This window comes from Solea solea, chromosome 16, assembly GCF_958295425.1.
Source record: "Solea solea chromosome 16, fSolSol10.1, whole genome shotgun sequence".
Classification (NCBI taxonomy): Eukaryota; Metazoa; Chordata; class Actinopteri; order Pleuronectiformes; family Soleidae; genus Solea; species Solea solea.
Window position 1 is genome coordinate 25,255,481 of NC_081149.1, and position 15,758 is coordinate 25,271,238.

A 15,758-nucleotide genomic window follows, 5' to 3' on the forward strand; every position below is an offset into this window, starting at 1 on the left:
TGATCTGAGAACAGAGTGAAAACTAAAACATGGAAGGATTCACGGACACGAGCAGACGACAAAACAACCATCGAGTCCAGAGACAGAAGTTCGCTTCCTTTGCTCGTTAACGTGAGCGTTGACTCAGCAGTTCCATGGATTAAAGGGACAGTTCAGGGATTTGTTTGAACTATCCCTTTAATCCACCCAGAGGAACACGTCCGTATGCAGATTGTTCTGTTACAATAACGGTTTCATCTGTGGTACCAGAGTAATGGTACAGTATGGGCGGAGCTACACCCAAGACAGTCAGCTGATTGGGCAACGCCCTGCGACCGGTGTCTGTTCTTATACAAAGCCGTCACGCCCACACCCTGCCTACACGACACCCCGCCCACCAAAGTACTGTCATCAGTCGGGTACGCGAGCCTGACCCAGGACTGTACCATTCCAACTCAAGTGGACCATGATGGAAACAAGGCCATACCAACATGACCTGGGGGCCACGGCGTGTCCAGTCTGACCAGCAGGGGGCGTCACGTTATTATATCACCATGTTCTACAGTGAAATTACAGTAACTATAAAAACTGATAAGAACATTTCACGCAATTTATATATAAACGTCATTATTTTTTACTTTTTCTATGAATGTATATATATATACACATACACTCACACATATACATATATATACACACATATACATAAATGTATATATATATATATACACATATATACATACATATATACATATATATATAAACACACAGAAATAATAAAAATGCTAAACTTGCTTTAGCAAACAAACGATCACAACTTTTGACTCTGGACTCGAAAAAAAAGGTAAAATCACAAGAAAAAAAAGTAATAATAAAAAGAAAAAAAAAACTCCCTAAAGATAAAATTCAATTGAAAAAAAAAGACCACAAACGTCCGTTTCCGTCATCGTCCACGAACTCAACCATTGCACAGCATTTAAACCAAAAACTCTCCGCGGGATAATAAATATACACATGCAGATATACACTACTCTGATCCTGGAGGGGGAGGAGCTAGAGGTGCTGGGCAGGGCCCTCAGTGGCAAATAATCTGATCCACTTGGCAGCAGGAAGTGAGGAGCCACAGGAACCAAAACCAGGAAGCAAAGGTTCCTTCACATCTCATGAGGTTCAAAATAACAGGAAATAAAACCGCGTCACGTTTCCTTTTTCTTATGTTCTTCCTTTTTTCCTGCAAACGTCCGGCACTGTTAGCACGACTTGACGTTTTTATGTAAAAGTTCCTGAGATCCTGAAAAAAAGGTTCCCGGCAAAGTTCCTGAATTGGAAAAAGAGCCAAACTTCTCGTGGTCACGCAAACGCTTTTACGCAGAAATAAGAAAGTGAGCGACAGACGAAACCTGAACATTTAAACCTTAAGATGACTTCAGCTCACGGACTCGCTACTTCACACCTGAGCGTCTTTGGAAAACGCGTGATCTCGTGTGATCTCGTGTTTTCTCATGTGATCTTGTGTTTTCTCAGAGACCGACTCATTTAGTTCTATGTTTATCAAACACAAACTGTAGCGACGACAGCTAAAGCCGTTGGGAACCACTTTTATTTTGAAATAAAAACAAAGCACATTTCTCTAACCTACTTCTAAAATTTAAGCTTTTTTTCATTAAAAATAACAAACAAAAAAACTTAAATCCGCAGTGATTCTGTTTGAATAGCTTGTAGTGAAGTGGGCGTCGACAGGTAACTATCAATCATCTCCTCGCAAACCTCCGCAGATACAACAGCATCTGTTTTTACAGTGTAGCATCCCAGACTGTTTATCTCTCATATCAACACTGATCATTGACAGCTGACACCTGAGCCCCAAACTAAAAAACAAAACAGCAGCATTTCATGGACAACATGGTTATTTTCAAACCTCACAGCGACTCAGCGCGGCGAGAGCGACTCGGCGAGAATGACTCAGCGTGGCGAGAGCGACTCAGCGCGATGCTAAAACGAGGTATAACAGCGGTTCAGACATGAATGGAGGATTTCCCCGAACACAAATCCCACAAACACTGAGAGGGGGCGGAGTGAAAGTGGTGGGGATGATGGAGGGGGCGGAGACATACACTCTTCAACAAACACTCAATAAATTAAGAAATTTACAGGAAAACAGGAAAAATGATTCCTCTTCCTCTCCACTGACGCTCAGCAGGGAAACATGAAAGGTGTGTTCACGCGTTCATGTGTTCACAGGTTCATGGGTTCACGCTGAGGTTGGATGTTACACGTGGAGGTCGACAAAGAAACCACAAAAAAAACAAAGCAGCTAAACTTTTCTAGTTTTGGCAAAACACGGGTTTTAAAACGATGAAGACAGAAGGAATAATCCTGTTCCCGACTTTTCCTTTCCGACGTCCAGCTGTCGTCTCCGTCTCGTACGGAAGAAGTCGCAGTAAAAAAAAAACACTGTCAGAGGAGAGTGGGCGTGGTTAAAACCTGCTACATCTGTTACGTTGCATTATTAGCGCTGCGTCGACGCACAAAGGCAGAGAGCAGCGGGAACACAGTGAGCGACGCTTTCTGAAAAGGTGATTTTATATCCTGATGAAGATGAAGATGAGGATGATCCGGTTCCTCAGTGGGATCTTCCTTGCCTTGCCTTGCTGTTGAACCTTATTGCACAGAGCTGGAATGACTCAAAACCAAAAATCAAAGTGGATAAAGAATGAAACGTCTTTCTCTCCGTCTCGCTCGTCCTCGAGCAGCGTTTAAAAAAAAAAACTTTTATAATCCAGCACCGAAAACCTGGTCGAGCGTCAGAATCCTAGCAGGAGATTAACGACACTTCTTCAATGTCAGGAATCGTTTGTCGGGAAAAAGATTTGAGGACTTTCAGAGGGAGCTTCTTCTTTTTTTCTTTTTTTTTTTTCTTCCTTAAATCTCCTCAAACACTTTGTTTTATTGTTTTTTTAAAGAACGGAGAAGCAGACGAACAAAGTGCTCGGAATCATCTGCTCATCTCTCCTCCTTCCTGGAAACCTTGGACGAGTGCCACGCCGTGGACCTGCACACACACACACACACACACACACACACAACAGATTCATTATTATGTGAATAAATCACAACAACGAGATTAAATTAAATGTTTCTGTCCGATTATCTCTTATATGAAGAGTCAGCTTTTTCTAACATAACTTTCCTGTTATGTTGCTTAAAAAACTGAATTTTTTTAAAGTCTTACGTTTATGTTTTTTTTAATGTCTTACGAAAAAGAATTTTTTTTACGTTTTTTAACGTCTTCAAAACAGACATTTTTTACGTTGTTTTTAACATCTTACAGAAGACATTTTTAAGTTGTTTTTTAATGTCTTACTAAACAGACATTTTTTTACGTAGTTTTTCAACGTCTTACGAAACAAAGAAATTTTTACATTGTTTTTTAAACATCTTACAAAGACATTTTTACGTTGTTTTTTAAACATCTTACAAAGACATTTTTACGTTGTTTTTTAAACATCTTACAAAGACATTTTTACGTTGCTTTTACTGTCTTACGAAACAGAAATTGTGTATTATGTCAATTATGTGTTATGATATTTTGACCAGTTGAAATCACTGATTTCCTCCCTGGACTTTGGTGTGGGAGAGTTTCCAGGCATCCACAGCACAGTTAGCTCTGACTGTGTCACTACAATAGCAGTACTGTCCCTTTAAAACACCACAATAACGTTGAAAAGGTCTCTGACGGCGACAGACAGCAGTGAAGACTATGGAGGCAGGAAAAGCAGAGAAAGAAAGAATCCTCACCTGATGAAGGTCTTGAAGGCGGCGCTCTGCGGGTTGATGCACAGCGGCACACGTTTGCCCTGCTGATGCTCCGTGATGAAGCGGTGGATTAACTCTGATGAGATGAAGAGAAAAACCTCAGTTCTGTAGCATCACAGCCAACATTATTATTAATAACAAAGATTCTTGAAGTATTAAAAACGATTAAAAGTTAGGGTTAGTGTGCAGTGGTCAAGTTAAGTGACTTCAGTGTTTTTTTGTTGTTATGCTGTGTTCACACTGGACGCAGCGCAACAGTATTACAAACAAAGTCAGAACAAAGACGGAACACTCGATACTCGGCCGAGTGAGTGTGTTCAACTTTCTCTGGATGACGTCGTATACTCGCCAGCGTCCAGGCTCCGCTCGGGGAAACGCATTATTTTTGTGTGTGAATACTCGGAGCTATATGAAACAACATGTTTTTTAACGTCTTACGAAACAAAGACATTTTTACGATGTTTTTTAACGTCTTACGAAACAAAGACATTTTTTACAATGTTTTTTAACGTCTTACGAAACAAAGACATTTTTCTATGTTTTTTAACGTCTTATGAAACAAAGACATTTTTACGATGTTTTTAACGTCTTATGAAACAAAGACATTTTTACGATGTTTTTTAACGTCTTACGAAACAAAGACATGTTTGCGATGTTTTTTAACGTCTTACGAAACAAAGACATTTTTCTATGTTTTTTAACGTCTTACGAAACAAAGACATTTTTACGATGTTTTTTAACGTCTTACGAAACAAAGACATTTTTACGATGTTTTTTAACGTCTTACGAAACAAAGACATTTTTACGATGTTTTTAACGTCTTACGAAACAAAGACATTTTACGATGTTTTTTAACGTCTTACAAAACAAAGACATTTTTCTATGTTTTTTTAACGTTTTACGAAACAAAGACATTTTTACGATGTTTTTAACGTCTTACGAAGCAAAGACATTTTTACGATGTTTTTTAACGTCTTACGAAACAAAGACATTTTTACGATGTTTTTTTAACGTCTTACGTAACAAAGACATTTTTACGATGTTTTTTAACGTCTTACGAAACAAAGACATTTTTACGATGTTTTTTAACGTCTTACGTAACAAAGACATTTTTACGATGTTTTTTAACGTCTTACGAAACAAAGACATTTTTACGATGTTTTTTAACGTCTTACGAAACAAAGACATTTTTCTATGTTTTTTAACGTCTTACGAAACAAAGACATGTTTGCGATGTTTTTTAACGTCTTACGAAACAAAGACATTTTTCTATGTTTTTTAACGTCTTACGAAACAAAGACATTTTTACAATGTTTTTTAACGTCTTACAAAACAAAGACATTTTTACGATGTTTTTTAACGTCTTACGAAACAAAGACATTTTTCTATGTTTTTTAACGTCTTACGAAACAAAGACGTTTTTTACAATGTTTTTTAACGTCTTACGAAACAAAGACATTTTTCTATGTTTTTTAACGGCTTATGAAACAAAGACATTTTTACGATGTTTTTAACGTCTTATGAAACAAAGACATTTTTACGATGTTTTTTAACGTCTTACGAAACAAAGACGTCTTTATATGTTTTTTAACGTCTTATGAAACAAAGACATTTTTACAATGTTTTTTAACGTCTTATGAAACAAAGACATTTTTACGATGTTTTTTAACGTCTTACGAAACAAAGACATTTTTATGTTTTTTAACGTCTTATGAAACAAAGACATTTTTTACAATGTTTTTTAACGTCTTACGAAACAAAGACATTTTTACGATGTTTTTTAACGTCTTATGAAACAAAGACATTTTTACAATGTTTAACGTATTACGAAACAAAGACATTTTGATGTTTTTTAACGTCTTATGAAACAAAGACATGTTTACGATGTTTTTTAGCGTCTAATGAAACAAAGACATGTTTACGATATTTTTTAACGTCTTACGAGACAAAAACATTTTTATGATTTTTTTTAACGTCTTACGAAAGAAAGACATTTTACGATGTTTATAACGTAATTATATTATTAACAAAAAACACTGATTGAACAGATTTTTCAATAAATAGTTGGACCCTTATTTCACATCACAATATAGATTTTTACATCTGATGTGTAAATATTTCACTTTTGGAAAAATGACTGAAGACAGGCTTGTGTTAGTTTGTTTTTTAGCTGCTGCGAGGTCTGAGTGTTGCCGTGGAAACGGCCCTGCAGCAGTGGTGCAGCCGAACCTTTTCCCTGCCACACGGACAGCAGACTGTTCTCGTAGCTGTGGCTGAACGGACGCTCGGCCACCGGCTCAAAGTCCCGCGTGTAAACTCGGCCGCTGGGAACAGAGTAGCAGCACTGACACATGCAGGTGTGGTAACGCAGACGCCCTTCGTCCAGGTACGGGTGAGACAGGGCGTCGCTGCCAGAGATCCTTTTAGCCTGGAGGAGGAAATAAATGTGAAAACACAAAAAAGTCTACATACAAAAATCTATTTAGAAAACTAACAGGACACAAAAGTACTGCATTAACTATTGGCTTAATTAGAAGCACACACTGTTTGTTCTTCACGTAACATTATTTGTTAACCATCAGACTGAGGAGCGATATTTAAGTCCCAATATTGTGGCTCAAACTCACCGGATCAAAGACCAACATGCGACAGAGCAGGTGCACGGCCTCGTGTGTCGCTCCGTCTGATAACATGTAGAGCACCGACAGCGACGGCTGAGGACAAGGAAACAAAGACGACCAGAGAGTCGGATTTTATTCATTTATAACTTTAATGTCATTTATCAACTGCCTTTACACTTTAGATCTATTTTTAATCATTCAAAGCAGTTTCTGTCATTTTTCAGCTTCTTAAATTTCAATTCAAATCTGATTTATAACTTTTGTGATTGAGTGTTTGTTTTTCTGGTTTTATTTTGCTGCTCATTTAATGGCGGTGGACTCTGTGGACTCTGCGTGACACGTACCGGTTTGTGTGGCCCCCTCAGGATGTGAGCTCGGGCTCCTTCACAGGCCATGGACAGGGCCGACAGAGGCGGAGTTCCCAGCAGGTCTGTGATCAGGTCCAGCTGAAGGGACAGAGGTCAGACAGTAGTTTACCCACAATGCCCTTCATTTTACTGAAGGCTGACTCCTGCTAAATGTTCATGGGAAATATCCCAAGCTGGAAACTTTCCATGGGAATGAATGAGAACTAGAAAATATTCATATTTAAGGAGGTGACGTGGTGTCACCTGCTGAATCGGGCTCTGAGCCTGGAAGAGGATCCGTCGTCCCAGCAGCTCTGCAAAGATGCAGCCCACTGACCACACGTCGATGGCCGAGCCGTAGTGCCGACAGCCCATCAGCACCTCAGGCGCTCTGTAATACTGAGTCACCACCTCCTGAGTCATGTGACGCGACGGGTCAGGCTCCTCCACCCGCGCCAACCCAAAGTCACAAATCTGACCACAGACAGAAGAGAAGGACGTGTGGTTTCAGTAGCAGCAACACACACACACACACACACAGACAGGCAGACAGACAGACAGGCAGACAGCATGAGTGGCAGGTTTACCTTGAGCAGACAGTTGCTGTTGACCAGCAGGTTTCCAGGTTTGATGTCTCTGTGCAGGATCCCAGCAGAGTGCAGGTACTTCAGACCTGAACCAGAACCAGAAAGAAAGTCGAGTGTCGCGTTCCACGTTCATCCGACATAAAACGGATGTAACCAACGTCTCACTGAGCTCACACTCTCATCCACATGGAAACCAGTGTTTTGGGTCTCAGAGTGAGATGAATTAGATGAATATGGTCACATGACAGACACACTTTAGCACCACAGAGTTGTCTGTGTTAACAGAGTTGTTGTCGTGGTTACGTTTTTAATGACACACGTGGAGATGTCCTGTGCTTAGCTAACCGCTCATAACATCGCTCGCACACAACACCGGTGATTTCAGAGAAGAGGGAGGAGCAGCAGCTTCAGGTTAGTGGGAGGAGCTAACGTGTCATCGTGCTACGGTGGCTACAAACACAAGCCTCGCCACAACCTGGGAAAGTATCCGCTCACCTCGGAGGATCTGGTAGAGGAAGACCTTGATGTGGTCGGTGGTGAGAGGCTGAGGAGACACGATGACTTTGTGGAGGTCGCTCTGCATCAGCTCTGTTATCACGTAGCTGCAGGACAGTTTCTGTCAAGGAAAAACACGACTGACCCGCTCTCACTTTACAGCTCTGCAGTGATTATAATGGAACGAGACATTTGAGAACACTGATGGACATTTTACAGACGCATGAGTCCATGATGAAAGTGGTCGCTGGTTTCAGCACTAGAGTAAAGATTGTTTACTCGTTTGGTCCCTCACGTGTCAGATACACTAATGCCTTTTGTTTTAATGGTTAGAGACATTCTAATTAGAAACATCTGGCAGCAGCAGCCCTGAGCTGACGATTACTAGTGCTATATGAATAATAATCGATAAATGGTTGCAGTGAAATATTCACCCGAGTGAACGTGTCGTGACGAGACGCTAAATTAAGACTAAAAACCAGGACACGAGGGACGATGAAGAGAAACTGGGACAAATGATGTGAGAAGACGGTGGACGTGTGGTGATCTTATTAAAAGGAATAGTTCGGGGTTTTTCAGTAAAGCCACTTTGACATCATACAGTTCTAGCACGACTGTCGTTTTCCATGACTTCATAGCTCATTACATTTAGCGTGAAAAACTGTAATAATAAACAGGAGCATGCTAAGCTCGCGAGGACTCCTGCTGTGATGTAGTAAAGTGAAGTATGATGTGGTGTCAGTCAGTCAGTCATCATCTACCGCTTTATCCTCCACCAGAGGCTCGCGGGAGGTGCTGTGCCAATCTCAGCTACATGGGGCGATAGGCGGGGTACACCCTGGACAGTTGGCCAGTCCATCGCAGGGCCACACACAGATAGAGACAAACAACCATTCACTCTCACACTCACTCCTATGGTCAATTTAGGGTGTCCAATTTACCTATCCCCACATTGCATGTTTTTGGATTATGGGAGGAAGTTACTATACTTACTATAGGTTACTATATAACCTTATACACTAGTTTAAACCTGAACAAAGTGGACTGGGGGGTTTAGTTAGTCTTTAAGTAGATTTCTAAGTCTTTTTAGCTTTGATCAACAGTTGGACATTGTTGCCTTGACGTCGTGCTCATGACTCTTCAGTGACGACACTCTGACCAATCAGAGACCTTCAGTCTGATGACGTCACACTGACTCAGCCGAGCGTCGTCAAAGAAACGCGAGTGTACCGTGGAAAAGCGTGGTTTGTGTGGTTGTATACGACACAGACAAGGATACATTTCCTCAAAGCAGTCGATTTGTGGAGGCTGTAAAATGTCCAGCGCTGATAAAACCTGAGAAAGAGGGTGAAAAAAGGAAAATATGAATGAAATGAAAAACTTTCTTCCTGGTGTTCCTCGTCATGTGGTCATTACGTTGTCGTGTTTGAAGAAGCACAGCATCCGCAGCTCTCTGAAGACCCTCTTACAGGAGACCAGGTTCTGGAAGACGTTGGGCATCTTCTTCAGTGCCACCTTGCGTCCGTCACGGGGATCAGTCACTGACCTGCAAACATCACACACTTCCTCTTCAGCATTTCACAACGACACAGTTTTCATTCAGCCGTGAACGACGACTCACCACACGACACCAAACGCCCCGTAACCAATGGGCCGGTCCGGCTCCATCTCTGCGGGGCTGGGCACCTCGCTGGCCGGGTTGCTGTAAGGCTGAGGCACCGCCGCTCCGCCACCCGTGCTTCCTCCAAGAGCCGTGGGGTGACGAGGGGTCCCGGCCGGCGCGGTGGGTGCGGTCAGGCACGGCGTGGCGCTGAGGCCGGTAGAGGGGGCTCCGCAGGAGGAGTTGACGCAGAAATACTTGTGGCCCAGGTCAGAGCCTGGGAACAGGTCTCCACAGACGTTCTGTCGGCCCGCGCCGTGAAATGCCATCCTCCACCACCGAACCCCCAGAGAGTCCGCTTTGATTGGACGGTACCAGGCTGCTGCTGCTGCTGCTGCTGCTGCTTCTGCTGCGTTAGGCACGGAGGAAATGCCGACCCTCACTCAGCATGACCCATTATCGCCGTCATCCTCACCACCTGGGTCTGTACATGCAGGGAATACGGTAATATTTAAAAACTCTCGCCGCACGTATTAATGCCCAGACATACAGTATTCTTAAATAGACTTAACACGTTTTCATTGAATTCTGAAAAACAAACATTACCGACAGTGTAAAAATCTAATTATAAACTTCTGAATTAAGCAGAACTACATTATTATGTTAAATCAAGAAGACTTAAATAACGAAAGTGCGACGTATGAAAATACACGGCTCAGATCAAATGTCCCGATTCTCCATTTGCGTCGGTGTTTCCTCAAAGTGTTCGACTGCTTTTGTCAAATCAAAATTGTCCAGGTCTTTGTAACAACTTTGTCCTCTGTGAGACAGACTCCTTGTCCTCTGTGAGACAGACTCCTTGTCCTCGGTGAGACAGACTCCTTGTCCTCGGTGAGACAGACTCCTTGTCCTCTGTGAGACGGATTCCTTGGGCTGTTTAGATTTGGTTTTGGAACAGGAATCCGCGTTTGGCAAACTCTCCAGACACGGACATTGTGATCTTCAGATCACCAAAACTCTCGACAAGATAAAAGAAAAAATTGATTTTAAAGAAATTATTTTTATAGTAAGGTTGTCCTGTTAACATATCTCAGGTATCTGAATATTTAAAACTTAAATCGTTGATTTAATTATTTGGCTTTTTTTTGCCGGCCAAATTCCCATGACAGCGTAGCACAGGAAGCGCAGGACAGTTTTCATCCATATTCACTGAGAATAGGAACACATTTATTCTGACTTCTGTCTCTTTGTGAGCGTGCTCTGGGCGGGGCTTCAGGTTGGCGTGGCAGCTGTGACCTGGACACGAGCAGAGCTTTCAGGGAAAAAAGCCTGGGAACCACCGCTCTAAAATACTGGCAACACTTTGAATGTTTGCTCATCTACAGAAATCATCGGCCCGATAGCGGTCAGGTGATATATCGTCGTCCTGTCTCGTTCTACGCAGTAATCGATGCGCAGGTGCTAATATCAACATTTAAATCAACAAACGCTCTAAACAGTCTGTCAGTTTCACACACTGGGTGTCACCTCTTCATGTCTCCTCACGGTGGCGCTGCTCAGTTGAATGAGGTTAAACTTGTGCAGAAGTGACCTGGCTGAAGAAGAGGGAGTTTACCTTTGACCTTTCTTTGACTGATATCGGCATGTATTGATATATGTGCTTGTCTCACAATTCTGTGATAATCAATTATCACGACGAATCGTTGCATCGTGATTGTTGGCATCATGAGGTAACCTGTGATTCTCGTATCGGTCTAAATCACCCGAGCAGGTACAGACACAGCGGGTCCGCCTGAAAACATAGGCCTCGACACGCTTCAAGTGAACCACATGCAGGACGTGGACTAAAAGAAGGGCATTGTGGGTAAACACAACCAGAACATACATGCGTGTAGAAAAGTGTGAGTCTGCTGTCGTAGCTCCGCGTTTAGATGGGGAGGAAACACGAGTTTGTCCTGCATGAACCAACAGACGAGCGAGTCTTCTCGTTCATCGCCTGTCTCGCCTTCTCCGTCAGTCATTCTTGATGCAGCGCCACCTCAGGCGAGGAGGGGAACGACTATTCTTTTCCACTATGAGACTTGCAACGATCAGGTGTGAAAACCTTTTTTAAATCAGCATTGAAGCGACACTTTGCTCCTGCAAGTTTTTTGTTCGTGTTTTTTCTTTGTACAGCGACGATGGTTTTCTTGAAAGATGCTTTAAAAATCGAATCGTTATTATTATAATAATATCATGACTGAATAAGTCTCGCAGTGAATCGAGTATCTCACTGTATCGTCACATCGACTACATGACATTGTGTCCTCCGCCCTGAGAACAAAGCAGTTCACACAGTGATCACACTCACTTTTGCGGTTCTTAACCGGGTCAGTCGAACCGCTCATTCACTCAGCTAACAGCTAACCGCTAACAGGTACCGTCAGCGACGACTCCAAATCCTGCAAGAAACAAACGTTAAACGCGGTGATGAACCCGGTTGTTCGGTGTCACGACGGTTCTTCATTCGCACAAACAAATGCGTTCATGTTATTGTCGTAACTTTGCTTTAATTGTTGCTTTACAACAGCTAGCTCCCCTGCTAACCAGCTGTTAGAGCTAACAGGTTAAAGCCCCGCTGTCCGTCCGTCTGTCCGCCTGTGACCCACATTAACACACTCGCTGCTTTAAAGTGAGCCACGCGTTAGGGAACAAAACAGGGATCATTTAAAATGAAGCAGACTTACAAAGCGAACGCGGTTAAATCGACGAGTCCACGGGCACGAGAAGCAGCACCAGAGAACGTCCGTCACCGGAGCTCCGGCTCCTGGAGCTAGCCGGATCGTTAGCCACCAGTTAGCTGTCCATCACGTCACAAACTACGCCTCCAAGGAGCACTTTACGGCGGGTTGTTTTGTTTACTGGACAGAGTTCGGTCCACTCGGTGCGTTCAACAGACAGCGTTACAGTGACGGTTAACGTGAAGCAGCCGCGGCTCTGGACACTTACAGCGGCGGCAGCTGAAGCTAACAGGCTAGCCTGGAGTGATGGCGGAGGAGGAGGAGCTGGAGAGGCGGGTGAGGGAGCGGTGGGGGAGGGGCGACGCTCTTCACTCCGCTGTAAACAAAGCTCACGGCCGGAAGCTGCGGAGCCAGTGTGGTTTCATTTATTATAATTATAATAATTATTATTATAATAACAATAATAACTAGAACATTCGGCAGTAAAGTTCTGATGGTAGGAAGTATTTAGACAAATTTGTGTTTTTGTGAACTCAACCTAGACTCCCGGCTGTCCCCTCCTTCCAAACACCAGTTACTAACTATTCAAAACCGGTGAGAAACAGAGAAAACAGCGTGTTTTAAAGTTGTCATCTGACAGAGAGTAAATGTTTGGTGTGTGAGCGTCAGGAGGCTTTCGGCAGCTCCCGCATTTACATCACAGAGAGTAAATGTTTGGCGTGTGAGCGTCAGGAGGCTTTCGGCAGCTCCCACATTTACATCCCAGAGAGTAAATGTTTGGCGTGTGAGCGTCAGGAGGCTTTCAGCAGCTCCCACATTTACATCACAAAGAGTAAATGTTTGGCGTGTGAGCGTCAGGAGGCTTTCGGCAGCTCCCACATTTACATCACAGAGAGTAAATGTTTGGCGTGTGAGCGTCAGGAGGCTTTCAGCAGCTCCCACATTTACATCACAGAGAGTAAATGTTTGGTGTGTGAGCGTCAGGAGGCTTTCGGCAGCTCCCGCATTTACATCCCAGAGAGTAAATGTTTGGCGTGTGAGCGTCAGGAGGCTTTCGGCAGCTCCCGCATTTACATCCCAGAGAGTAAATGTTTGGCGTGTGAGCGTCAGGAGGCTTTCGGCAGCTCCCGCATTTACATCACATTGAGTAAATGTTTGGCGTGTGAGCGTCAGGAGGCTTTCGGCAGCTCCCGCATTTACATCTGTGACAAATGGCTGTAAACTGACAGAGAAATTACACTTTTTAAATCACCCTCGTTTTCATTTTTAAAAAACTCCAGAGCAGAGTGTTAACATGGGAGTGAATGAGAGGTTTGAGCAGAACTCTCTGTGCTTTTAGGTGATTTTAAGAAAAACTGCAAGTCATATGAAAATGAAAACAACGCACAGGGTTAGACGACAACCAGAGCAACATGTTTATGTAGAAACTGTCTGTGACGGTTTGAAATTGTGAGCAGGAGAAGAGTTTGTTTAGAGGTTTTTGTCATTATTTTCATGTGTCACGCTAACGGCGCAATACACACTCATTATAAAATCTGAAAAAAATACAAAACTTAAACTGCGATGGTTTGAAAAACATAATATGTATCAACATTAGTTACGTGTAACGTACACAGCCTTCTGTCACACATTATAAACAAAAACTGGAAACATTTTATTACGAATGAAAATGCGACAAAACAAATAAAATACACTTCATATGAAAAAGATTCTGTTTGAAATTCATTTACAAAGACCTTTAGCTTGAGTTACTTTTAAAAACCCAGTTCAGTTTCAGTTTTTTATGATCATTATTATAATTATTATTATTTCAGTTAACGGGAAGTTGTATTTTTTCCATTTTAGTTTGCGTTACTTCGTCAGTTTTTCGTGAACCATAATAATCTCGGTACCAGGAGAAGAACAAAGCTACAGCTGCACGATGGAATCCACACATGCATTTCACCGCCTTTAATACAGCAGCAGCAAGGGGGCGCTGTGCAGTCATTATGCACAGCCACATAGAAATGTGTCACCATGGTAACGACCAAGTACAAATCAGCATCAGGTAAAAACAAAGACTATGAATCAGAGAAGTGATGCACGTTCACCGTCCACGAGGGAATATACACACACACACACACACACAGATGGGCCGCATTCCATTTCTGACAGAACTGGGAACAGGAAGTGACCGCTGCCACTGTCAGAGCCAGGTACTGAAAGGGTTAATGCAGGATTAACAGTTAACTTTTTAAAACTTTATCAGATACAGATTTGACAGCGATGACAGAGCTGAGGTTCTGCAGACGATGTCACGCTCCAGACTCCGCTCAGGGGCCACACGGTGATGTAGTGGTTAGCACACTTGCCTTTCTCCCACAGTCCAAAACATGGTCACTCTAACATGCTGTTTTGCAGGAACGTGAAGCCGCTCCGGGTTTGCGAGTTCAGTTCCCGGGTTCTCAGCCGCACCCTGACACGGGAAACTCCCACTTCTGACGACAAATGGAACGCAGCACTCGTGTCTGTAACAGCGCGTTGTGAAGAAGCCCCGCCCCCAAAACAGTCACAATCGTCTTCTTCTGGTTTTGCTGTTGTCACATGACCTTGGTGGCTCCGCACAAAACATGGACCTGGACTTGAACCTGAACTCAAACAGGGTTTGTACAAGTGGCAGCCATCTTGGAACGGGAACTCGGGGGATGTGAGGACGTCCACTCGAGTTCAGTGGACACAGGGACGCAGGCGCATGGATGTAGGGACAGATGGACACAAGGACACAGGTGTCTCCATGTGTCCTGACAGAAGTTTGACATTTATGCAAAAACAGAAGAAAGCAGGGAGTGGGCGGAGACTTTTTCACAGCCGCTTATCGCAGTTTGTCTTCATCAGCTGTGAAGGACGTGCAGGACGTGGAGGACGTCTGCAGCTCGGACCACGGCAAAGCTTCATAAATAACCACCGATGTCACGGAGAATAAAAAAATTTAAAAACATCCACCAACTTTACAAAAGCATGACGGCCGAGCAGGAAACTCACTCTCAACCAGGAAATACAAACAATTCACTGCGAAGCCAGGTCAATAAAAATACACGTTCATTTTCCTCTGTGAGTGAATGATTCCTCGCTGTGAGCGCCCCCTGGACACAGAACAGGAACACGACAGATTCTAACCACTCGTCCTTAGATTCATCAACGTCAGCTGAAGTCCACGGACGTTCATGTCTTTGTTTCACCGTTAAACTGCGAGGGCGGAGTTTTGTCCTCAGCCCACGAGACACTGGCGTCTGCGTGAACGTCGTCAGACAAAGACGGACGTTTAGTCTGTCTGTCTCACAGTGAGATAAAGACGTGGACATGTGACACAAGTCTTTAGTCATGAGACTAAAGACTTCAGGAAACTGAAGTTTGTAAACCACACGCACACACACACACACACACGCGCACACGCGCACACAGGAGGTGTTGATCCATCACTAAGTTCAAATGTCTTATTTTGTCACTTCGGCAACTTTATTCTGATTGACCTCAGTGACACTGAGTGACCACATGAGGCAGCAGAGGACCAGCTGCTCCTGTGTGCGTGTGTGTGTGTGTGTGGTTTACAGACG

At 43.3% G+C, this 15,758-nt stretch overlaps 1 protein-coding gene across 3 annotated transcripts; it reads right to left on the minus strand.

The window, feature by feature from the left end:
- Positions 1-1,561: 1,561 nt before the first annotated feature.
- On the minus strand, positions 1,562-12,478 carry nlk1 (nemo-like kinase, type 1). 3 transcript variants are annotated; one of them, XM_058654062.1, is made up of 13 exons: positions 12,172-12,478; positions 11,796-11,886; positions 9,467-9,929; positions 9,262-9,391; positions 9,125-9,180; positions 7,846-7,952; positions 7,351-7,436; positions 7,028-7,237; positions 6,761-6,862; positions 6,423-6,509; positions 6,025-6,223; positions 3,778-3,871; positions 1,562-3,031 (listed from the first exon to the last, which is right to left on the minus strand). In XM_058654062.1, the coding sequence occupies exons 3-13, from the start codon at positions 9,772-9,774 to the stop codon at positions 2,983-2,985; spliced, it is 1,428 nt and encodes a 475-aa protein (XP_058510045.1). In that variant the 5' UTR covers positions 9,775-9,929; positions 11,796-11,886; positions 12,172-12,478; the 3' UTR covers positions 1,562-2,982. The 3 variants fall into 3 exon arrangements, with proteins under 3 accessions (XP_058510045.1, XP_058510044.1, XP_058510046.1); XM_058654061.1 differs by lacking the exon at positions 11,796-11,886; XM_058654063.1 differs by lacking the exon at positions 11,796-11,886 and having other exon boundaries at positions 12,434-12,452.
- Positions 12,479-15,758: the final 3,280 nt, after the last annotated feature.

Coding starts and splice junctions, on each gene's coding strand:
- nlk1 (XM_058654061.1), bottom strand. CDS start 9,774: ATGGCATTTCACGGCGCGGGCCGACAGAACGTCTGTGGAGACCTGTTC. Junction 9,181..9,261: donor GCTTCTTCAAACACGACAAC/GTAATGACCACA, acceptor CCTCTTTCTCAG/GTTTTATCAGCGCTGGACAT. Junction 3,872..6,024: donor GTCCGTGTGGCAGGGAAAAG/GTTCGGCTGCAC, acceptor TCATCTCATCAG/AGTTAATCCACCGCTTCATC.